Source organism: Artemia franciscana, chromosome 7 (assembly GCF_032884065.1).
Source record: "Artemia franciscana chromosome 7, ASM3288406v1, whole genome shotgun sequence".
Classification (NCBI taxonomy): Eukaryota; Metazoa; Arthropoda; class Branchiopoda; order Anostraca; family Artemiidae; genus Artemia; species Artemia franciscana.
Window position 1 is genome coordinate 354,887 of NC_088869.1, and position 26,150 is coordinate 381,036.

At 35.9% G+C, this 26,150-nt stretch overlaps 1 protein-coding gene across 1 annotated transcript in view; it reads right to left on the reverse strand.

Moving 5' to 3' along the window:
* The window catches only part of LOC136028697 (pre-mRNA-processing factor 39-like), a 62,182-nt gene extending 40,472 nt beyond the window's left edge, over nucleotides 1-21,710 (reverse strand). Inside the window, exons 1-4 of the mRNA XM_065706528.1 lie at nucleotides 21,615-21,710; nucleotides 15,142-15,377; nucleotides 6,572-6,813; nucleotides 4,399-4,524 (exon numbers count right to left, since the gene is read on the reverse strand). Coding sequence (XP_065562600.1) covers nucleotides 4,399-4,524; nucleotides 6,572-6,813; nucleotides 15,142-15,377; nucleotides 21,615-21,637 — 627 coding nt within the window. The 5' untranslated portion in view covers nucleotides 21,638-21,710. The remainder of the gene's footprint in view (nucleotides 1-4,398; nucleotides 4,525-6,571; nucleotides 6,814-15,141; nucleotides 15,378-21,614) is intronic.
* Between the last annotated feature and the right edge of the window lie 4,440 nt (nucleotides 21,711-26,150).

A 26,150-nucleotide genomic window follows, 5' to 3' on the forward strand; every position in this document is an offset into this window, starting at 1 on the left:
TATGAGCAAGGGTCCGTTCTTCAATAGGTTAACCGCAAGGAGGCAAACATGATGGCCGAAAACCATAAGCTAGACATTTATTGTGATAACATAGTACACGACTCTTATTGAAACTCTCTCACAATCTCCTAAGCAACTTTTTTTACTACTTTTTTTTGTACACCAAATTATTCTCGTTCAAGAGCAGTAATTAAATGATAATTCTTCATTAGCCATTTTTTCCGTTAGCATTAGCCATGGTTTGTTCTTTAATAGCTTACCCGCAAGGAGGCAAACATGATGGCCGAAAACCGTAGGCTAGACATTTTCAGCCCTCCATGTTAAAAATTTAAGAAAATCATTATAGCTTCATTATACCTAACCGAAAACCGTAGGCTAGACATTTTCAGCCCTCCATGTTAAAAATTTAAGAAAATCATTATAGCTTCATTATACCTCACCGAAAACCGTAGGCTAGACATTTTCAGCCCTCCATGTTAAAAATTTAAGAAAATCATTATAGCTTCATTATGCCTAACCGAAAACCGTAGGCTAGACATTTTCAGCCCTCCATGTTAAAAATTTAAGAAAATCATTATAGCTTCATTATACCTAACCGAAAACCGTAGGCTAGACATTTTCAGCCCTCCATGTTAAAAATTTAAGAAAATCATTATAGCTTCATTGTACCTAACCAAAAACCGTAGGCTAGACATTTTCAACCCTCCATGTTAAAAATTTAAGAAAATCATTATAGCTTCATTATACCTAATCATTATACCTAACCTCGGACACTGATGTGTCCTTTTTCCATGAGCGTTAGCAGGGTGTATAACGACGTAGAGAACTGATTAAAGGCTCATTTGAAAAATAACGTTGGTATATATGTTTTTTTGTAAATTCGTATTGGGTCACTAAGAAAAACACAATTTTTATCAGAAAACTGCATTTGTGGTGTATCTGTATGTTTAGCTATATGTGGTTATAACGAACAATAGCCCAACGTAACTGAAAATCTAGAAACGTGTTTCGAAAAAAAAAACTGCCAAGTGAAAACTAATCCTAGTAAAGAAGAAACCGGATTCTGCAGTAACCAAAATTTAAAACCCGCTTTAAATAAATTTTCAATCGTGCCATAATCATCAATTTCAAACAGACTTGGGAATGGCAACTACTTGTGTACGTAAATGATAGTAGTTTAAATATTGAGGACCCAGTCTCCTTTAATATATCAAGTAGGTGGAGGAGATGCCCTTAAGTGAGAGTAAGGGATCGCAAAGCCTGTTCCTAAGTGATCATTAGAGGTTGATTCACAATCGCCCAAAAAAGGGAAGGGGTAAGGGAATGTTTGTGAAAAAGTGGTCTAGATTTGAGGTTCAGTGTTGTACTGTGGATAAATTTAATGATTTCTTACATTTGGGCATAAGGTAGGAGACAAGAAATGTCAGATAGAGATGGGTTGCAATTTAAATCACCGGGTTGCACTAAGCATCGGCCCTTCTTTTGGTGCATCCCTAATCTCGAGCACGTTGTTGTGAATCTCGTCTCAGACACCCAAGTCCTGTAAGTATTTAGCAGATAGACCTACATTAAAAAGAAGCCACTCGGTTCCGGGATGTGGAGGGATACATAATAATTACATATTTCAGAAAGCTCTATTCTAAGTTTTTCATCACCCTTTATCGCTATTCTCCTTTCGGTCTTCTCAGTTCACTATTTCACGTCGCATGTCCGGCAAATTAGTCAGGACCACTTAAAGCGTATTCGCTTCAGTGATCAAATATTCCTGTTAACACAGCATGTCATACAATCATACATTCACAAAATTCAGCCTACGCACAGATGAACCACATATATTGCTGCTAAAAATGAAAAAGCTTCCATTCAATGGCTTGGGTGTGTTTTACTTGACTGTTCCATAGTACGGATAATAGCAGGGTATGACGAGCTGAGTTTGGGATGGGGACCAATCATTAAAGTTGACACATTCGCAAAAGCGCGGCAGGGGCTTTCCTTGTTATCCGAATGGGAGTCAATATAACGGGTACATTTTTCTCAATTTGAGGAAATGTGACCTAGATATGTGGTAGTATAAGCATCGAATGCAGCGGCAGGCCTGGAGCCTATAGGCTTTCACTTTTAAATGCTTGTAGCCAACAATGATGCTCACGTTTAGACCCTGAATTAGGGGTTGTTGACTCCGAAATGATATTTTGACAGGTCCACTTTTTCCGATCTAATTGCTTCAACTGCGTCCGCATTTCCAGCAACTATTTCCTCGTTACACGTTTATAAGGGTCCAAACTGAGCAATAGCAAAGTAATTTGTTTCCACACCGTGACGGCTCTCATTCCCGCGCCATGGTTGTTCATTTTGAGAGCAAAATTAAGCTACTCAGAAATTTTACCTCCAAGTAGCTTGATTATTATCTTGAACTTCATCTCTCTGAAAGCAAGGGATCATTGAAACATATCAAGAAGTAAGAGAAACTATGTAGTCTGTCTAGTCTAAAACATAGCGAAGAGCTTTTAAACCTCACTGTATTATCAACACGTACATAGGTATGCTCTTAAAGCATCAAGGACAGTAAAACTGAAATTTCCAACGAATCAAAATTTCACAAGAATAGTGGTCCAAAGTTGTGATCAAGTTTTTTAGAATAGTAATTCCATTACCATTTTGTTGAGGATTATGGTCCAAAATTACGAGAGTGATGAGCAACATGAATGAGAATTTTGGATTACGTTCAAAACCCTGCGATCTACGTTCATCGCCTAGGTTCGTGATTTCCGTATTTCTTCCAATCTCCAATTTTAAATTTTAGGCTTAAAATTGCCCATTTTCCGCCTCATGACCATACACATCCCTTTCCAAAACAACTTTAAATAAGGGCCAATTGAAGTTCCGTAGAATTCAATAATCCAATGAGGAGCCTAGAATTTTTTAATTTATAATCATGTGTATTTGCATGTTGTGATTGTATTAAGCGTGTTTTGCTCATTGGGACTGGGGTAGTTCTCCCTGTGTTTCAACTGGGACCTCACCCACCCCCCCACCCCCCGCTATAGCCAATAACCAAGCTATAAATTTCCAACGAAAACAACTCCACAAATGAAAACAGAATCAAGAAGAAGGGTTAAAGTTTGGCAGAGAGGACTGCAAACCTGTGATTATTTAAAAAAAAACAACCATGAAATAAAAAATTGTGCTATTTAATACGAATGACAAAGCTTGTCAAACAACATGAGTAAAAAAGAAATTACCTTTTTTGATAATCAGAAAAGTTGTATTGTCGTACTCCCAAAAAATTTAAAGCCTCCTAGCCCCCATCCCCCCAATCCGTCAAAAGTGTCCATGAAAGTTTCAAATTGATCCTCTAACCGCGAGACAGAACAAGGATCAAAACCACAATATCGAAAAAACGTATTTTTGACAATAAAAGCTCCCTTCCTCGTCTTTTAAATGAATTCTTTATCAACCTGAACACGTAAAATAATTTTATTTCGCTTTTGTTCTAACACCACAAGTGCAGATTTCGTCAAACATAAATACAGTTTACCCAGATTTACTTTTTACTGACGGGAAAAAAAAAACCAAAGCTGAGCTCAAACCTATGACCCCTATATTGGGATCCGAGGAACTGATTCATAGAAATGCACAATGGGAGGGGATTTTTTCTAATGAAGTTACAAAAGAAAGGTATTTTTTTAAATATAGGGGCTAAGGGCGATTGGTTTTTTTTCTAACTTTTATCAATGCAAATACTAAAAAAGTCATTTGTTCAAAGTCTGGGGGAAGGAAGCAACAAGATATAGTGGACAAGTGCCCCCTTGCCCTTTCTCATTTACCCTAGTTACTGGGCTAGCTGGGTTTGGTAGATTGTTTTGCAACTTTGGTGTATTTATAGATAAGAATAAACTGGTTTCCTTCAAACTGATTTTCTCTAGAGTTACTGATTATTACCGATTTTGTTATGTCCTCCGTCCCAGAAGATTAAACATTCCAGTTTTAGAAAGTTCCCGTAGTTTACAGTAAAGGAGAAAATTTCCAGCTACACCCTGATTAGGAACAAAATCAGTAACAATACATCGAAGACGTTCTTAAAATTGTGTAGGCTGGTTAGAATGTAACACGAGGTCGTTCCATCACAAGAGATGTATGTTTGTAATTTGTACATATTTATCAAATGTAAAGTTCCCATTCTCGGGGGGGATATGGAACACCTGCATTGTGTCATTCCCTAAGGTTCTGAACAAATTTTTATTAAACAATAACATAATATAACAATATCATAAAGTAATATCAAAATAGCCATAAAAAGGTGAAAGACACTTGATGATTATTCAATCTAGTCATTTAATGATAACTAAGTAAAGTAACAATGTTGGCTAAAACTATAAGTACTTGTAAAGAACGTACCATTTCGCAGTCTTTTTTCATTGCTTTCTTTTTCATATAGTCTGCATATTTCTTCCAGTATCCATAACAGTATGGATATCGACTTAAAAAACTATCATAGACTTCTTGAGCGGCTTCTACATCATTCTAGAAAGTCAATAAAATAAAATAACTAAAGCTTCCAAAATAGCTGTTGAATATTGTAATTAGATACTTTGCCATTCTTGATAATAATTTAACTACTCATGACTGATGTTACTTCGTGATAAGTTATATTTCACGTATTTTAGTTATAGTTTCTTCCCTTACGAGTTAAATAATTAAAGACATATTTTTAGTAGGTAATATTTCTCTGACTCGTAAATTGGCCGAAAAAAATTAGTCAAACTTATATTAGTCATAGATTCTTTGATAAAGAGTTAAATAATTAAATACATGTTTTTAGTAAGTAATATTTCCTTGACTCGTAAATTGGCCGAAAAAATTAGTCAAACTTATATTAGTCAATTATATAAGTCATAGTTTCTTTCCTTAAGAGTTAAATAATTAAAAACATGCTTTTAGTAAGTAATATTTCTCTGACCATTGGTTAAAAGAAAAAGCTTCTCAAGAAAATACGCAAAATGTTCTTGAATGCTCTGCTGTTCATTCCATACAAATTGAACCTCTGGTTTAAGGTTTTTAATACTACTACAATTCACCGCAGCACCAAACCGTCTGAGGCCAACACAGTTACGCACGCTTCTCCTCCATCCCAATCTCTTCAAAGCCTTCCTCCTTACACCCTCCCAGGGAGTTCACATTTCCTTTAAATCTTTCTTTGTGACATCTTCCCAACCCAAAAGAGGACGACCTGCTTTGCGTTTAGCCCTAGACGGTTGGCAGAAAAGGACAATCTCCTGCAATCTGTCATCCTTCATCCGTAGAACGTGCCCTAACCATCTCAAACTTTCTCTCATTATAGCCCTAGAAGCGGGTTTGAACCACACTTTTCGTATAGCTTACTGTTTGAAATACGGTCAGTCAGCTGGGTACCTACCGTACGCAATCTCTCTGGAAAACGATCAAACTGAATTCGATTGTACAATTTTTGATAGGAAGTTTTTCCTCTCCTTTTATGCAATTATGCCCAACTTTTTTGGTAATAAATTTTGATGGGTATAAACTTGATGGATCTTACATATTTAGAATCCTCATAAGAAGCAAATTCTTCTTACTTAAATATTAAAGTTCTATTTGTTTTTTAGGATTCAGTTTACTCTTGGCAAAGGTCACTCTTCGTTCACAGCTCCCTTCCATGAATGGTTTGATAAAGACACAGAATCCTGTCTTCCATTCGCAAATCATTAAATAAACTGCACAAAATTTGAAAAAAAAAGAAGAAACAAACACACAAGAACAAAATACCTGTCTTAATATTGTAATAAATGCTTTCATACAGTGTTCAAAACCCTGTTTTTAATAAACATTTTGGAATAGATTTTATAGTTCTGTTCTGCCTGCAACGCTTAAGATTCAACCGAAACAAGGTTAGATTTACCTATGCAGAGTTATTATACAAAAAGTGGTTAAAAAAAATTTTAATGGATGAAATAAACGGAAAAAAATTTCAATTTTGTTCCTCAGTGTAATTTCCACAATACAATTTTTATTTAATGTTTGTAGTAAAATTAACTTTTTTATTAAAGACAGTTATCTAAAATTCGCGATTTTCCGTTGTTTGCTTTGTCTGTAGAAATAAAATAGATTAAAAATAAATAAAATATATAGATATATAAAATATAAAATATATAGATAGAAATAAATAAAATAAAATAGATAAAAGTGGAAGGAAGTCGACTTAACTTGGGCATATGCTTACCTCTTGATCCACATATGGGAGCAGGTATCCCTCATAAGTGGATTATGGCATCCCTTTGCTTTTTGCAAACAATTGTTAAATATCTTGCCACAGTATTCACAGGTGTTGTTCTTTCTAGAATTTTTTTTTTTCATTTGACTTGGAACTTTTCCATTCAAGTCTGATATCAACCCCAAAGTTTTTAGGTTATAATGAAATCAGTATAAAAGGATGAAAAAAAAAAACAATTTTGATACTCAATGCAAAGTATGATTTTAGATGATTGTAATAAAACCAGTGTTTGCTTTGACTTGGGGGGGGGAGGAAATTAACTTGACATGAGCACATGCTTACCTCTTGGTCCACATACTGGAGCAGGTAAGTCCATCCTTGGAAGTCAGATGGATCAGCCTTCACTGGTTTCCAATACTTCACAAGGTCCACTAGCTTTGGGTGTTTGGAGATCATTTCATCTTTCCAAGAGGCTTTCTCTTTTTTCGAAGTTGAATCTTGACTTGATTCATCAACAGCTCTGACAGGATCTTTCTCGGGCTCCTTTTCTGAGCTTTTCCGTCGTGACGATCTCTTTTTTCGACCTACAAAAGTAATGCATATAAATAATCATACAGCCAAAATATGAGACAAGTGACAGATCTGACAGACAAGTGAAGTCATTCAACCAAAGCATAAGGAAAGAAGAAAAGATCAATCAGAAATTTCGCATTATAATTTATGTACCTACAACCAGCTTTTATTCATTTAAACTACTACAACTAATAACAAATCACTGCAGTACCACACCATCTAAGGGCAAGACAGCTACACATACTCCTCCTCCATCCTAATCTATTTAGAGCATCCCTCTTTGCGCCATCCCAAGAAGTTCCAATGTTCTTTAGATCTTCCATAATGACATCCATCCACCCCATTCAGGAATGACCTGCTTTTCAACCTGTTTGACACTGGATGGTTGCTCAACCTGGTCAATCTTTGGCAATATGCCATTCTTCATCTGAAGAACGTGTCCTCGCCATCTTAACCTTTCTCTTATTATAACCCAATAAAGTGGAATTGAACTCCTTTTTTGTACACCTCACTGTTTGAAATACCGTTGGTAAGACGGGCACCAAAAACAATCTGATGATAATTTATTTGAAACTACAAATTAAGAGAGACGAAATTATGAGAGACAACACAGCAAAATTTAAGAGAGGTAAGAAGATCATACCAGAAGAGAAGGAAAAGGGGACATATACTTAAAAAAGGACAATTTGAGGACAATTTGAATCTGAGTAAATAAAAAAACATAGTTTACTAATAAGTATTCTTCTTAATTTATATTCTCTAAGGTGTTTTCTATAAGATGTGGCATGTTAGATGTTTCAAACAGGCCAAATTGGCTTTTTACGTCTACTAGCATTGTTTCTCATAAGTATTCCTCTTAATTTAAATCCTATAAGGATGGCTTGTGAGATGTTTCAATCAGGCCAAATTGGCTATTTATTAGTTAATTATTAGTTAACATGCTAGGTTTGGATAGAGGACAATAGAGCTTTTTTGTGTTTTCTTTATTTTAGGGTATAAATTAAAAGGAAAGTTGCAATTTATTACAACTATTAATTAGTTGTATTAATTAGTTAATGATTAGTTGGCATGCTAGGTTTAGGCAGAGGACAACAGAGTTTCTATGTGTTATCTTTATTCTTTACTTTACAGTCTAAATTAAAAGTAAAGTTGCAATTTACTGTAACTAAATATTAGTTGCATTAGTTAGTTAATTATAAGATAATCATGCTAGGTTTTGGTAGAAGACAACAGATAGGGGAATGCCCTACAGATATGTAGAGTACCTCCATAGGTGACACAGACCAAGAAGGACCTTGTCCCTGGGGGGTCCATAATAGAAACTGGGGCACTCTCTCCTGGGGCCATAAATACAGGTGGAGGAGAAAGAAGGCCCCTCAAATTTACACTCAACAGGGCCCACTGGCGTGTCCAAACGTCCCATGAGTTACAAACCTTCTCCAAATAATGGGTTAAATTGCATGGTGATACAGAACACCATCGTGGGAGGATCCTCTATAGGAGGACAATGGCGACAGGGCGTAAGATCCAGAGCTATGGACAACGGCCTCTGTGAAGGGCTGCCTCGACCCTTTCGGGGTACCTGCAAGACTGGGATAGTTGCGGTCGACTTTTCCCACTTGAGGAGTGGCGCCCCCTAAAGAAATCATAGTCTAGTAAACAACGCAGCACTTGCAGGGGATTCTGATGATTGTATATTTTTCTGGTCTTGGTTTGTTTTGATGGGCGTTTTCGGGCTGAAAAACCTCTTCCTAGCTAATTTATATACTATGGGTTGCCTCCATGTAGTAGCATAATATTTATAGGCATGAATATATAATGAGTCTGAGGTAACAGACTTGGGACTGTCTGTACAGGATTTCGACTCTTGTTGATAGAAGAGCATCACCAAGGGCTGAAAACCATGTTGTGACCATGATGGGCCCAGCATTGCACAAAGCCTCCAAGTTACTGGAGGTCCCAGGGACTTCTTGCTGCCTGGTTCTATGCCGGCTTAAGCGCTTCGGTGTAGACTTGAGAAGATATGTTGGTCCCTATCCTGCACTGGTATTCCAGGATCATTGCTTTTCCTGAGGCCAAAACAATCTCAAAGATTTGAAGAAAGTGAAAATTGGAACTTGGAATGTGACGACGTTAGAAAATGACTATCGTATCTACATTTTGACTAACGAAGTAAGACGGTTCAAACTGGATTTAATAGGAGTTTATGTAACTCATATACTAAGGGTAGGAAGCATGAAATTAGGCGACATAGAATTTGTTTAATCAGGCAGGAAGGATGGGGTACATAGACAGGGAGTAGGGCTCATGATGAATAAGGAAGCTGGTAAGTCTTGTTTAGGCAGGGAAGGTATTAATAATAGAATACTAACTGCTCATTTTATGACTAAAAAGTTCAGGGTATCAGTTATAGTAGTATATGCCCCTGTTGAACCAACTGACGGAGATACTAGTGACTCAGATGAATTTTACTTACAGTTACAGGAGCAAATAGACAGGGTACCAGGTAGTAATATGATGTTTTGCTTGGAGATTTTAACGCCCAGGTTGGTAGAAATAGGGATAGATGGTATCCTAGCCTAGGTAAATTTGGTGTAAGAAAAGAAAACAGTAATGGCAATAGACTTTTGCAATTTTGTAGGTATAACAACCTAGTTATAACCAATACAGTGTTTGGTCACAAAATGGCCCATAAGTTGACATAGTATTCAAGTGATGTTAAGACAGCAAACCTTATTAATTATGTTATTGTAAACCGAAGATTAACAGGACCAATAAAAGATACTAGGGTGTATTGAAGTACTGTTATTGATGTTAAAAGTAAAGATCACTATCTAGTAGTGTCTAAGGTTAATTTAAAGCTGAAATTTCGGAAGGGTAACTACCTCCCAGAAAGCTATGATGTTGGTAGACTCCAGGATGAAAACTTTAGAAAAACCTTCCAGGAACAGTTGAATAATAAACTTGAGAGTTTAAAATTTGACAATGTGGAAGATGGATGGAATAATTTTAGAAAAACAATTTTTGAAGTTGCTGATGGTGTCTTAGGGAAGAGTGCTAAGACCGCAACTAGGAATATTAGTGAAAAAGCTTTATGTTTAATAGAGAGTAGAAGGGGTTTGTACAAGGATTATCTGAGTGATAGATCGCATGAAAACAAAAGGAATGTAAAAAAAGTGGAGAAAGCATTATAATATGAACTAAGGAGATGTGAAGTGGAAGCCATGGATAAAATTGCTGAGGATCTGGAAGATGCAGCTAGACGGCATAATAGTAAAATATTATACTGGCATGTTAATAAATTGAAAGGGAGTAGTCACCCCGGACTAGTCCCAGTTAAAGATAGGAATGGGGTCACAATTAGTGATAAGGATAAAGTTAAAGAAAGATGGGCGGAACATTTTTAGAATGTGCTAAACCGAGATACAGTTGCAGGAAAAGATATAGATGAAAATGAAAAAGTTTGTGATACCTTGGATGTGAAGGAAGATTTGTTTTGTGAGGAAGAATTAGCGACAGTACTAAAAAGATTAAAAAATAATAAGGCTCCAGTTGCTGACAGTGTAATAAATGAGTTTCTAAAATATGTTGGTTCTGAGGCTAGAAATACGCTACTGAAGATTATGAATGTGATTTTGGAAAGGGGGAAGTACCTAATGATTTTAGGAAAACCTTAATTAAACCACTGTATAAGAAAGGTGACAAGAGTGAGTGTCTTAATTATCGAGGCATTAGTTTGATCTCTGTAGGTAGCAAATTACTTAGTAATATGATACTTTTTAGACTGAGAGAAGCTGAAGACAAAGTTTTAATGGAAGAACAGTGCAGTTTTAGAAAAGGTAGAGGATGTGTCGACCATGTCTTCACTCTTAGGTTAATAATTGAGAAGTTCCTTAGTTGTCAAACACCTCTGGTCCTCAGTAATATCGATTATGAGCAAGCTTTCAATTCTGTTGATAGAAGAGCGTTAGCAAAGGTCTTATCCTTATATGGTATACCAGAACAAGAGCTAAGAGCTCATATGGCACTTGTGACGAGGTCGGAAGAGCCAAGAGCTCATTGGGCATGAGCTCTAGCAAAATTATAAGAATCAATAGATTGTTTTAAAAGGAAAATCAGAGGTTTAATGCCAGTAGGGATTAAAAATAAGAGCTCTGAGACATCAGGTCCTTTTAAATGTCAAAATCCATTAAGATCCGATCACCCACTCATGAGTTAAAAACACCTCAATTTTTCTAATTTTTTCTCTCCCTTCAGCCCCCTAGATGGTCGAATCAGGGAAAACAACTTTATCACCTCAATTTGTGCAGCTCCCTAACACGCACCTATCGATTTTCATCGTCTTAGCACGTCCAGAAGCACCAAACTCGCCAAAGCACTGAATCTCGCCCCCCAACTCTCCCAAAGAGAGCGGATCCAGTCCGGTTAAGTCAATCACGAATCTACAACATTTATAAGCGTTTTCCAAGATTTCTAGTTTCCCCCTCCAACTCCCCCCAATCTCAAAAGATCTGGTCGGGAGCTCTGAGACATGAGTTTCTTCTAAATATCAAATTTCATTAAGATCCGATCACCCGTTCTTAAGTTAAAAATACCTAATTTTTTCTAATTTTTCCAAATTAACAACCCGCAGCTCCCCCAAAGAGAACGGATCCGTTCCAATTATGTCAATCACGTATCTATAACTTAAGCTTATTCTTCCCATCAAGTTTAATCCCGATCTCCCTACTCTAAGCATTTTCCAAAATTTCCGGTTTCCAAGATTTCCGGTTTCCCCCTCCAACTCTCCCGAATGTTTCTGGATCTGGTCGGGGTTTAAAACGAGAGTTATAAAGCACAAGATCCTTCTAAATATCAAATTTCACTAAGATCTGATCACCCATTGGTAAGTTACAAAAATCTCATTTTTCTAATTTTTCCAAATTACCCCCCCTCCCCCAAACTCAACCAAAGAGAGCGGATACGGTCCTGTTATGTCAGTCATGTATCTTGGATTTGTGCTTATTCTTCCCACCAAGTTTCATCCTTATCTCTCCGCTTTAAGCGTTTTCTAAGATTTCCGCCCCCCCCCTCCAACTGATGACACTGGATCCGGTCGGGATTTAAAATAAAAGATCTGAGTTACGAGGTCCTTCTAAATGTGAAATTTCATAAAGATCCGATCATTTCTTCATAAGTTAAAAATACCCCATTTTTTTAATGTTTTAGAATTTACCCCCCCCCCCCAACTCCCCAAAGAGAGCAGATCCGTTCCGTTTATCTCAATCACGTATCTAGGACTTGTGCTTATTTTTCCCACCAAGTTTCATCCTGATCCCTCCACTATATACGTTTTCCAAAATTTTAGGGTGCCCTCCCCCAACCTCACCACATCCAATCGGGGTTCAAAAATAAGCTCTGAGACATTACTTCCTTCCAAACATTAAATTTCATTAAGATCTGATTACTCCTTTGTAAGTTAAAAATACCTCATTTTTTTCTAATTTTTCAGAATTAACCCTCCCCCCCAGCTCCCCCAAAGAGAGCAGATCCGTTCCGGTTATGTCAATCACGTATCTAGGACTTTTAATTTTTTTTCTCACCAAGTTTCATCCCGATCCCTCGGCTCTAAGTGCTTTCCAAGATTTTAGGCCCCCCCAACTCCCCCAATGTCACCGGATACGGTCATGATTTAAAATAAGAGCTCTGAGACACGATATCCTTCGAAACATCAAATTTCAATAAGATCCGATTACTCCTTCATAAGTTAAAAATACCTCATGTTTTTAATTTTTCAGAATTAACCCTCCCCCCAACTCCCCCAAAGAGAGCCGATCCCTTCCGGTTATGTCAATCACGTATCTAGGACTTGTGCATATTTTTCCATTAAGTTTCATCCCGATCCCTCCACTCAAAGCGTTTTCCAAGAATTTAGGTTTCCCCACCACAACCCCCAATGTCACCTGATCCGGTCGGGATTTAAAATGAGAGGTTGAGAAATTTCATTAAGATCCGATCTCCCGTTCAAAAGTAAAAAATACCTCCTTTTCTAATTTTTCTGATTTAACTGTACCCCCACCCCCCACCCCAGATGGTCAAATCGGGGAAACGACAATTTCTAATTTAATTAGGTCTTGTTCCTGATAAGTATGCCAAATTTCATCGTCCTAGCTTACCTGGAAGTACCTAAAGTAGCGAAACCATGACAAACAGACCAACAGACCAACAGACAGAGCAAAAGAATTTGTCATTGGTATATGTCACTTGGTGTCACCAAGTGCCATAAAAATACATTAAAGTGATTTGTGCCATGTACGAGAATAATATTGCTGTGGTTAAGGTAGGAGATAAGGTTAGTAACTGGTTTTGTATTAAATCAGGAGTTGCACTTCCTGGCTGAAGGGCCAAGAAACGGAGATCAGCACCGCCGGTACGGACTGTAAAGTCTAATGCCGTATCCTTTACCTTTACCTTTTTAAGCAGGGTTGTGTACTATCCCCCTTTATATCGGCTCATTTTGATGGACTTTGTCTTAAGGGGCATAGGAAAGGCAATTGGAGACCACGGAATCAAATGGGGAGGAAAACGCTCCTGTACTTAGATTATGCTGATGATTTGAGCATATTAGATGAAAGTGTGAGCAAAATGAATGAATTTTTAGAGGTTTTGCAAGTTCTGGGTGCTAGAATAGGCTTGAAAATTAATGTTAAGAAGGCTAAGGCTAGGAATAAGTGAAGATGAAAAGGTGACGTTGGGTAACGAAAAGATTGATCAGGTTGGGAGCTTCACTTACCTTGGTACTATTATTAGTAAAGACGGTGGGAGCAGTAAAGAAAAGGAGCAGTGAAGTGCTAAAAGTAGAATAGCTAAGGCTCGGGGTGTTTTTTCACAGTTAAAAAAAAGTTTGGAAGAATAGAAAGATAAGTCTGCAAACCAAAATTAGAATATTGGAAGCTACAGTGATGACAGTGGTCAAATATAGCTCTGAGGCATGGGCGCTCTGAAAAGCAGATGAAAATTTACTAGATGTTTTCCAGAGAAATTGCCTACGGATTGTTCTGAGTACCTGTCTGACTGACTGTATTCCAAACAGTATGTTGTACAGAAAATGTGGTTCAACTCCACTTTCAAGGGCTATAATGAAAGAAAGGTTGAGATGGCTAGGCCATGTTCTGCAGATGAAGGATGACAGATTGCCAAAGATTGTCCTTTTTGGCCAACAAGGTGGCTTGGTGCTGCAGTGAATTATTAGTAGTAGTAGCAGTATATTTCTATAGGAATTTTGTAGAGTATTTTAATTATTTTAATGTTTTTTGGATAGGATTGATGCAATTCCAAAAAATGATCTACGAGTTCATATTTTCATCCCTTAAGTGATTTTTTCTTACTAATCTAAAATTTAAAAGTTGGCCCCCTTCATTCTAAGGAGAAGTATAGTACTTTCTCATAATTTCTGTCCAAGGCTTGTGCTTTTTTTTACTTTGCCACCTTAGGGCATAATTTTTATTTACCAAGTGGACCACTGATTGCTCACAAATATCAAACAAATGAAAAAAAGCCAAGATAAACTATGGAATGATCCATAGAACTACAGGACTTGTGTTCTACAAGATGGGTAAGCTACAATAGCTCTAAGAAAGGGGAAGAAGTCTATTAGGGGAGGGGGCGATTTATTTTCGCGCCCCCAACCTTTTACTTCTCAGATTTTTGATAATATTGTATTATGTTTCCACTGAAAGTACATCTTTGGTATTATCATTGAAAAAATTTCCTTTCTACCTTTAATTTTCAAAAATTATTTCTCCCTAAGAATTTCAAAAATTGATTTTGGCCATCTCCTCCCACCCTTACACTTTCTTGAATCAACATTAATGTGAGAGGGATCAGAAAAGTTTATTAGGGAGGTAGAAGGGTCAAAACATGACAAAGTACGTTTTCAGGTTAATATTCATAAATTTTCTAGGGGAAAGCAAGAGGTAGACTTAATTCTCAAATATTCTTAACTCAATGTGCATCAAAACTTTTCTTTGTTAATTGATACATTTCATACACTCACTAGATCTTTAATCCTTTTTATGTTGAATCATGTGAACACATTCAACAGAAAATTAACCATGATTTCTTAATCAGTTGACAGCAACAAGTTATATGCCAAACATCACCTAGTTCTGTCTAAAAATACACAGAAAATGTGAATAATTGATCCTAAAAATTGAATTTTCTTTTAAAAAAATTATATTGCTTTTTAACAAAAGACTCAAAGCTCAAGACTGAAAAAGACTCGAAACAAAAGACTGAAAAAGAAAGCCCAGCAATGCACATATACATCATGATCCTTAACAAAAAAAAAAGCTATAAACCTTGATCCTTGTCAGAATGACTTATGTCCTCATCATCATCAGAAAATGGATCATATTTGATATCCCTAGATTTGCTGTTCTCATCCACATCTTTCAGTTTATCTCTTGGTTCTGATCCTTTCATTTCAACATCTTGCTTCTCTTCTTTTCCATTCATATCAGCTGGAGAACCTGGCAAATTAGCAGACTCATCATGTGTCACTGGAGGAGAGGATGCTTTTCTGGCAGGACAGTGACTAAAAATTATTAATAAGTCATAAGCTTCTGTGAATAATTAAAAATATCAATTAACATTTCAAAACAACAGAAAACTAAAAAGGTGGAACTTGGTGATCACATTCTGTTATGATAGCCAACTTCAAATGCATAATTTGTTGCCTCAAACAACTGCTCAAACATTGCAACCTGTTTACAACTCTTAATGTATAATACTGTCATACTAATGTAGTTTTTTTATGGTTCTCTAGGTGTCTGATCAAATTGTATGGTTACAATTATGACCCAAAGTCGTTGCCTTCAATACTAACATACACTGTATACAGTACCATACACTGGGTCACTTAATGGTAGCCAGAGTCCCTTCATCAAATTGCCTCTGTCAATTCACAGAATTCACTTCCACAAAATTACTCAGGCATGAGATATGTTCATGAATCCTGCAATACTAACATTTACCTTTCAACTGAATGTCTTTCCTAAAGAACTCATGAACTAACAGGGTCAAAACCAAAAGCCCTAATTTTGAGACAGTATCAACAAGACTCTTCTTCAGATCATCAAACCTATGACACTCTGGCAAGAAATGCTCAATGTAATCACCAATGCCTGGACTATCATGACAATGACAAACCTTATCCAGTTTTTTTAGACATTGCCAAGGTATACATTGTCCCAATCCAAAACAATCAATGAGTCTTTGTTCTTTCACTAGGTATCAGATGTCTACCTTAAGTTTGAACTTGCCTATGGTAAAGATGAATCCTGTAAACATTAGTTGGTGATTATGGCGGCTCAACTCATCAAACATATTCCAGAGTATGTGCTGTGGGTTAATGCACACTTCTTTGCTTAATATTTGCTTATTAATACAAGGGAAAAGAAATTGTTAGGAATACCATTATGGTGTGCTGGCCCTACTCTCAATTGAAAAAATAGGAGTTTACATATTTCCAAGATTTGTTCACTAAATTCTTCAAAAAAGTTTTACAATCTGATTTTCTAGTGTCTTCAGTTTCAATAAGCACAATTGCTAAGCTCCTTAATCTTATACAATTCATTGTTGATATCATACAGATTTATTAGTTTTAGCTGGAAAATGATCCCTCTCCAGAAGCAATGCTTACTGGAATTATTAAGAATAGTTCAGAATTTCAGACTTTTTCTTATATTTCAATGGCAGCATTGGGTCCTATTGGGTTTAATTGCCTTTTATCCAGCCCAGTTAGTTCTATTGACAAAACCTCCCACCCTGAGTTCCAATATATAAAATTTATTTCAACAAAATATTGCATTTAAAAATAAGAAATGTGAACTTAAAAAACAAACATACCTGAAAAAATCAATGCTGGAATCATTATTATTCAAAATTTTTTGTGCTGCATCAAGGTACAAAACTGTACATCCATCACAAAGAGACATGATTTGATTGACGAATGCTTGGAAAATAATTTGGCTAATGAAACTGACCACACTGTTATTTTCTCTAATTTTTTCTGTTTACATTCAATTTTATAGTCAATGACAAAGTTTCAAATTGTAAAATTTAGCACTATTTTTTTGTCAATATTATCTAAAAATACAAACTTAAATCAAAACAATGGGAAAATAGTTAATATTTCAGTTGCCTAATAAATGAGGTTTGAATTTTCATAAATAAGTACAGCATTATGAAATATATTAATATTGAACAACTTATTTATAAACTTGCAATATGTTTTTAACCACTTTTCAATAACTTAACTAGTGTTGATTACTTCTTTGTGTGATTACAAAAATGAAATACCTTTGGGGCCCCTTTAAGGGCTCAAGATGCAATTAGTCTCAGAAGATATGACTAAATTATGAAAGAGCATAAAAAAAGGATGAAATGACATTTTCACTTTTAACTTGGTTGAATTATGTGACCCAGTACAAATTTACCAGTTAGGTTAGATTAAAATTGAATTTGCATGTAAGTAGTTATCATATTCAGATAGAACATAAAAAAAGGCATGAATCAGTATAGGCTATTTAATTTATTTATAGGTCATTTATTTGAATTGTTCAATATTTACCCATTAGAGAATTCAATAGAATTCGTCCAAGAATAGGCCTATAGGCTAGAGGGCAATCTTTATTACTTAGAATGTAGGTCATTCTTCTGGAGCGTGCCAAAGTACAGGGACAGCTGCAAACATTGTTTAGAATAACATTTTTTTTTTAAATATTCCTATAAAAATTCTCATTTCTAAAAAATAAGAAGGGTGAGGTTTATGTTAACACACTATTTAGGTAGCTAAGATATAAACTTTCCTCAATAGTCAGAAATACACCCTGAATCCAAACTCAACATTCATTTGAGTCAGAAATGAGCTTTACCCCTACCCTATATATACCAGTTCATGGTATATATTTATGCATTAGGGAGGTGGGGGTAAAGTTCATTTCTGATGCAAATGAACATTAAATTTGTTTCAGGATACAACTCTAACTATAAAGGCAAGCTTGAACTTACTTTACCCCCCCCCCCCATGTGCAAATATATGCCTTGAATTAGTATACTTAGGGGTGGGGGGTAAAGTTTGTTTCTGACACAAATACATGTTAAGTTTGGATTCAGGGTCAATTTTGACAATAGAGGAAGGCTAAGTTTGTTTCCTAGCTACCTGAATAGTCTGTTAATACAGACCTTACCCAATAAGAAACTTAATCACATTAACAAAGAATTTACTTTTTTGGCATTTTCATTTAAAAATATAAAATCTGAAATGACAAATCTGTCTCAACTTCCTTTATTTTAGAGAATTCTGTTTTTCCTCCTGAAGAGTGGGAATGCTAAATTGATAAGCTACCAAAAAAACTTTAGACTAGCCTACTTTAATTTTGGACTTCCAGTCTTTTGATTGGATCTAGCCTGGCACTGAAAGGGATTAGGCTAGGCTATCTCACTGAGCCATATTCAGAATCTTCCTAAATCTAAGACAGAGATTTTTGAAATTTATAAATCAGGATGGATACAAGGCATGAAGCTCAAAATGTGGTAAAATTGGAGCAAACAGTATTACTGGCTTTCATATAAAGTGAATATATCACTTGATGCCTTTTTTAATGCTCTTTACAAATGTAATAATTGCTTCTACCAGAAATTCAGATTTAAGCACTTTTTGACCTCTTAAAAATGACCTAAATATGGGGTCATTACAAATCTGTAATAGTTTAGAAATAAATTTGGGCTAAATATTTGCACATCAGGGGGGCTGGGGGGGGGGGGGGGTAAAGCATAGCATATATTAAATATGTAAACTAACCATTGTTGTTTTTTTTTTCAAAGATCTGTAAATAGGTGTACATTCCCTATATCTAGTTAAAGACAAATCACCAGTACAACAGCACAAACACATAAAAAAAAACAGCAATGGTTAGTTTACGTTTTTAATATATGCTATGCTTTAAAAACATCCCCCATCCTCCCCCCTGATGTGCAAATATATAGCCCAAATTTGTTTCAAAACTATTACAGATTTGTAATGACCCCATATTTAGGTCATTTTTAAGAGGTCAAAAAGTGCTTAAATCTGAATTTCTGGTAGAAGCAATTATTATATTAGTAAAGAGCATAAAAAAAGGCATTGAGTGGTATGTCCACTTTATATGAAAGCCAGTAATACTGTTTGCTCCAATTTTACCCCAAATGCTTTCCTTGTGCCTTGTATGAGCAGTAGCCTAGCCTAGATCTATTTCTCAAAGCTTCAATTTTAAAATAGAAGAGTGTAAAGGATTATTGTCTTTTAGAGGAGGGGGGTGCAGAGCTAGTTACAGTAAAATTCTAGATGAGTGACTTCTTGCTATTTCAGAAAGAGGTTAGGTTAGGAAACTGAAACTTTCAGGGATGGGTCCACAGGCTAAAGTATATCCTGGGAAAGTATTTAAAGTTCCCACCACCACCCCTTCTCCTTCTAGAGAGCCCTGAAACTCACCTACATGACAGGTCTATAACTATTGAAATTTTGACAGAATAATATTTTACCTTAATTTTCAGTTACCAGTTGCTTTTTCTCTGCCCTTAGTTCTGAAAATGCAATTCCTGTTATTTGAGTAGAATTCTGAACCATATCATTGCTGTTTTTTTTCAAAATTTAGGAAATGTATTTGCGTATCTTTAAAACCTTATAAATTGGGATTGAGCAAAGTTGTGAAGCTGAAAACAATTTTGTTATACTTGATTCAAGCAGAAGATCTATTTTGTAAGGTTTCATTTTTATAACACACATACTTTTAAAGGTCATCAAAGGTCAGGACCCTGTAGAGGGAGAGAGAGTATAGGTAGGTACTTCAAAATACCTTCCCAGGAAATATTTTAGCCTGTAGACCCATCCCTGAAAGTTTCATTTTCCTAGCCTAACCCCTTTCCAAGATAGCAAGAAGTCACTAAGCTAGAATTTTACTGTTACACTGAAAAAATAAGAAGGGTGAGGTTTATATTATGACATTATTTAGGTAGCTAAGATATAAACTTACCTCAACAGTCAGAATTGCACCCTGAATCCAAATTTAATATTCGTTTGTGTCAAAAATAAGCTTTACCCCTACCCCTATATATACCAATTCATGGTATATATTTACAAATTAGGGAGGTGAGGGTAAAGTTCATTTCTGATGAAAATGAACATTAAATTTATTTCAGGATGCAATTCTAACTATAGAGGCAAGTTTGAACTTACTTTACCCCCCCCCCCCTCATGTGCAAATATATGCCATGAATTAGTATATAGCCTATAGGGGTGGGGGTAAAGTTCATTTCTGACACAAATGCATGTTAGATTTGGATTCAGGGTGCAATTTTGACAATAGAGGTAGCCAAGGCTAAGTTCATTTCCTAGCTACTAGAATAGGCTAGTCTATTAATACAGACCTTACCCAATAAGAAACATAATCATATTAACAAAGAATTTACTTTTTTGGTATTTTCATTTAAAAATACAAAGAAATGACAAATCCGTCCCAACTTCCTTTATATTTGAGAATCATATTTTTCTACCCAGCAGTTTTTGTGGTAAAATTCTATAGTTAATTGACTTCTTGCTATCTCAGAAAGGGTTTAGGTTAGGAAAATGAAACTTTCAGGTATGAATCTACAGACTAAAGTGTGTCCTGGGAAGGTATTTTTAAAGTGCCCACCTCCACTCCTTCTCCCTTTAGAGGGCCTTGAAATTTGCCCAGATGACAGGTTAATAAACCTATTGAAATTTTGACAAAACAACATTTTACCATAATTTTCAGTTACTAGTTGCTTTTTCTCTGCCTTTAGTTCTGAAAATGCAATTCCTGTTATTCAAGTAGAATTTTGAGCCATATCAATGTTTTTTTTCAAAATTTAGGAAATGTATTTGCATATCTCTAAAACATTATATAATAGAATTGAGCAAAGTTATGAAGCTGAAAACAATTTTGTTTACTTTAATTAAGCAGAAGATCTATTTTGCAAGGTTTCACTTTTATAAGACACATATTTTTAAAGGTTATCAAAGGTCAGGGTACTCTAGAGGGAGAAGGAGTGGAGGTAGTTGTTTCAAAATACCTTCCCGGGACATCCTTTAGACTGTAGATTCATCCCTGAAAGTTTCATTTTCCTAAACTGAACCCTTTCTGAGATAGCATGAAGTCAATTAACTAGAATTTTACTGTAGTTGCTTCAAAGTACCTTCCTGGGACATACTTTAGTCTTTAGATTCATCCCTGAAAGTTTAATTTACCTAACCTAAACCCTTTCAGAGATAGCAAGAAGTCAATTACCTTAAATTTTACCAGACTTTATGTAGGCTAGGCCTTCTTTAATTTTGGACTTTCAGTCTTTTCATTGGATCTAGCCTGACACAGATAGAAATTAGGCAATTCACTAAGCCAGAATCTTCCTAAATCTAAAACAGATATTTTTGAAATTTACAATCAGGATGGAGAAGAGGCAAGAAGCTCAAAATGCTATCCTTGTGCCTTGTTTGAGCAGAAGCCTAGCCTAGATCTAGGCTACTTCTCAAAGCTTCAATTTCAAAATACAAGATTGTAAAGGATTATTGTCTTTTAGAGGAGGGAGGTACAGAGCAAGATACTTCAAAATACCTTCCTGGAGTAATTTTTAAGAATCTGAATTTATTTCAGAAAGTTTCATTCCATAACTCAGCTAGGTCTACTTTCCAAGACAGCCTCACAAGAAACAGCTCAGTCATAACTTTATCGAGAAGGTTATCTGAATCTTATAAAAGTTAATAACTGATTACCTTCTTTCATCATGAATTTCCATTCTTTTAATAGGCTACTTTCTCAAAAAAATTATCGAAAATTAATGCCTTAATGTTTTTTACTTCTACTTCTTCCATAGAATACAGCATGTTCGCAAGCTTTAGAAATAGCAGTTTGTCCTAGATGTCCCAGCTAATGACCAAAATTCAACAGCTGGCTTTTCGTCATTTTCTTAACCAAAATTCGATGAGTTCAACGTTTGAAAGATGAGTTATTAGTTCGAAACATTTATAAAAAAAAACATTTTTCAATTAAATTTTTGAACAAAAATGAATGTTTGTGTCGGATGAATTAGTGTCTTATGTTGTTTTTCTTTTTCGTGCCCCATCTGTTCTTATATAAATGGGTATTAAATACATTCATTCATTCATATGAACAACGTAATATGATCTTTCCAGTAATAATGGAATATATAACTGCTTTAACATTTACAGCTTAAAAGCTAGACTTAATAATTTAAGGAATAAAGTTTGTGAGCTAGCAGGTCTCTTGGGAAACAAAAGTTAGAAACTTAGCTAGAAATATGAGTAGAACTCTAGTAAAACAAAGAAAAGAAAAAAAGAGGAGGGGATTTTTCAAGAAGTATTTGAATGATTTATTGTATGAGAATAAGATAAAAGTAAGGAAAGTGTAGAAAACACTGGTATATAAACTAAAGGTGTGTTAATTGGAGCCCGTGTGCAAAATTGTTAAAGATCTTGGAGATGCAGCCAGGCGGTATACTAGTGAAATACCGCATTAGTTTGTAAATTAAGAGAGGAAACACTCAATTTGGACTTTTCCAAGTCTAATGAAGAAAAAAGGTCTCGTCTAGCTATAAGGAAAGAAAAGATTTAACAAGAGAAGAGCAAAACGCTTTGTGTACGTGGTGAATAGCGATAGAGTTACAAGAAATGATACAGAATTAAAACGGTTTTGTCAATTTAAGAGCAAAGGAAGATTTGTTTCGTGATAAATAACTAGAGACACTACTAAAATAATTGAAAATCGTAAACCCTTAGGGAATTGATGGTGTGGCAAATGATTCTTAAAAATATAGTGATTCTAAAGTGATAATTAGTGATAATAAAAGAAAGTTCCTAGCGATTTATAGAAACTCCAATTTAACCGCCTTATAAGAAACATGATAAGATTAATTGTGGTAATTACCAAAACATTAGCTTGGTTTCTGTAGGAGGCATATAGCTTAGTATGATGATTCTTTTTTGACTTAGAGATGCTGTAGATAAAGTTTTAAGAGACAACAGTGCTGTTTTAAGATGGGGAGAGAGTGCGTCAAGCAAGTTTCCACTTTATGATTAATAAGTTAGAAGTGCTTGAGCCATCTCACCCTTTTAGTCATCAGTTTCATAGATTATCAACAATTGTTTCATTCAGGCAATAGGAGAGCTTTGGCGAAAGTCCTACCCTTGTAAGGTATCCCAGATACATACATGATTTGAGTGTCCAGCGTGAAATATTAGCAAAATAAATGATTTTCTGAAGGTTCTGAGAGACTGGGTGCAAGAATAGGTTTAAAAATCAATGTCTAGAAGACTAGGTCGCTTAGACTGGTAATAAAGAAATGTTAAGAGCTGATGCTGGATATTGCGGTCGATCAAGTAGATTGCTTTACTTACATGGTTCGTATCAGAGGCAAGGCTTTTGTGTTGCCATAGTAGAGACCCACAAGGATACAATGTATTGTTGTTTCTCCCAAGAGCCATCATATGGAAGGTGTGATTGTACAAACTTTGAAAGGGGCTCATCCGATTAGAAACTTAAATTTCTAGTGGTCTTTTTAAGAGTTGAATGTATTTGGAGCGCAATCAACACCCTCTCATGCTCATTTTCCCTTGAAGATCGCTTCAGGTTATGCAAGGATGCGTTGTAAGTTACACACGCTGATTATTCTTTACTTGTAAGGTTTTTCTTTTATTGAAAAAAAAACAGTATGTTTGATCCTGGGTCTCCAAAAAGGTTTTGGGTATAAAGCTGAAACTTTACATAATTTTTAAAAGAACTGTCGATAAAAATTAGTTACATTATGTGCTTTCAATGGCTTTCAAAGGGTGTACTGATTCGGTACCGACCTGATTCGGTATTAAGTTGAATCTTCTGGAGTATATAGAGGAATAGGCTGTAGAGTGACTGGAGAGGTACGATTCCCCTCGCCTTTTTTAAATGCCTCCTCGTCTCAACACTGATCGAAAAAGTGAAAAAGTCATATTATTCAGAATAGTCAAATGGTCTAATAGGTTTACATGTGTGGATGCTATAACCCTCATAACCCCAGGGCAAGCATTGTACATTATGCAATTTGCCATTGTTTACTTGAAGCATTTATCATTGGGAAAGGAGGAAATTTTGATCATGGGAGCGTTCAAAAACACTAAGGGTGAAATGAAATTTCAGAGAATATTGAGGGATGTGTTTAGCTAAATCAACAGACAGTATGTGCGTCAAGTCTATAAGTATGCGTATGTACAAGTATCCTAAGAATAGGTAAGGGTATTAATTTGAAACTTTTAGAGCTACTACTGCTACCGCTACTTTGCCTGCAACTTTGACTACTCTCGACTTTGATTAAGAATATTCTTGACTATGTATAAAATTACTTGTGACGGCAACTACTTGCAACTATGACTACTTGTGTCTCCAAATACAATTGCTTGTTGTTGTGACTTGTCCAGACTGTGACCGTGACTCCTAAAGGAAGGCTGAGTGTATGAAATAGAAACTTTCAGAGAGGGTTTGAGGGGTATTCAAAAGTAATCGGAGGCAGGAAGACCATCATCACTTGCCTAATTTAAAGGCTTCCTGTCAAACACTAATCGAAATTTGAAAAATTCTATTGTTCAAAATCGTCAAGAGGTCTAATAACCATGCCTCCTGGAATGCTAAGCCCTCTGCAGCCTCAAGGGCAAAAGTTTCAAACTGTACAATTTGACGATAGTTTACATACAATATTTATCATTGGAAAGGGCAAATGTTTGAGTCTGGTGTGTCTGGGAAAGCCAGGAGGGCTAAATTGAACATCAGGGAATGTTGAGGGGCTACTGAACTAACCCAAAAGATACTTAATGCATCCAGACTATCATAAAGAAGAACCTGCAACGTTTTAGGAGTGGCTAAGGTTATTAACTGGAAACTTCCAGATTTACTACTACTCGCAATACTGCTGGGCTTTTAACCGCGACTAGTTGGAACTACGACTGTGACTACTTGTGACTGCGACAATGTACGACTTTGACAACCTGTGACTGTAACTAAATACTGAATAAAATCAAAACATTTTTTCTGTATTCTGATTGTCAAAGGGCACATCCTCGCTATCTCTGGAACGGATGAGGGTATTAAGTTGAAAATATCAGGGTATGTTGTGCTTGGAGAGGAAAGGGCTCCCTCGTCCTTTTTAGATGTCCCATCCATCTCAACACTGATCAAAATTATGAATGAGCCAACCTGTTGAAAATAGTGAAAAGCTCTATGGCTCTGGAGATTCCACACCCTTAAAGTCCCTGGGGAAAGAGTTGTAAATTACTCAATTTATACATTGTTTACCTACAGGATTTATCAATGGGACACAAGGGGGAGTGATCCCAGGGTGTATCTGAAAAGGTTAAGGGAATTAAGGGGGAATTCCAGTAAAGGTTGAAGGGGATTTTAATCTAAATGAAAAGGCATTCTGTTCACCCGGATTATGAAAAGGGCACATCTAAAATATCTTAGGAGTGGCTATGGGTATCAAACTGAGACATATAGAGCCACTATTGCTACTTACTACTATGACTGCAACTGTAAATGATTCCAATGTAGCTTCGCCTACCTGCAATTGCGGCTTTGACTATTTGCGATTGTGACTACGACTTGCTTGTGACTCCGACAATGACTACAATTGAAACTACTTATGACTGCGAATACTTTTGACTATGGCTGTAACTAATTGCATATACGATTGCAAAAACAATCAAATTTGACAACTTGTGGCTGTAAATACTTATGACTACGAATTCTAGCAACATATTCTGAAAGCTTCAACTTAGTACTCTAAGGCTATAACGCTCCTGAGACAATGGGGATACACTCCTTTAACATCCTGCATGCACATAATGTATGTTTTGATTTGGTAGTAGGAGCAGAAATAGCAACAGCAGTAGAAGTACTAGCAGTAATAGTAGCAGCAGTAGTTGCAGCAATAGTAGTATGCACTTAGTTCTTTTTGTTTAGTCAAACAATCCTTAAAGTTAAAATTCATATTCTTGGCCTTTTCTGAGATTAAATAAAAAAAAACAAGTTTTTTGAAATGAAAGTAAGGAGCGACATTAAAACTTAAAACGAACAGAAATTACTCCGTATATGAAAGGGGTTTTTCCTCCTCGACACCCCGCTCCTTACGCTAAAGTTTTTTATTGTTTTAAAAAGTAGAGTTGCGAGAAAGAATCAAACTTTAGCGCAAGGAGCGGGGTGTCGAGGAGGAAAAGCCCCTTTCATATACGGAGTAATTTCTGTTCGTTTTAAGTTTTAATGTCGCT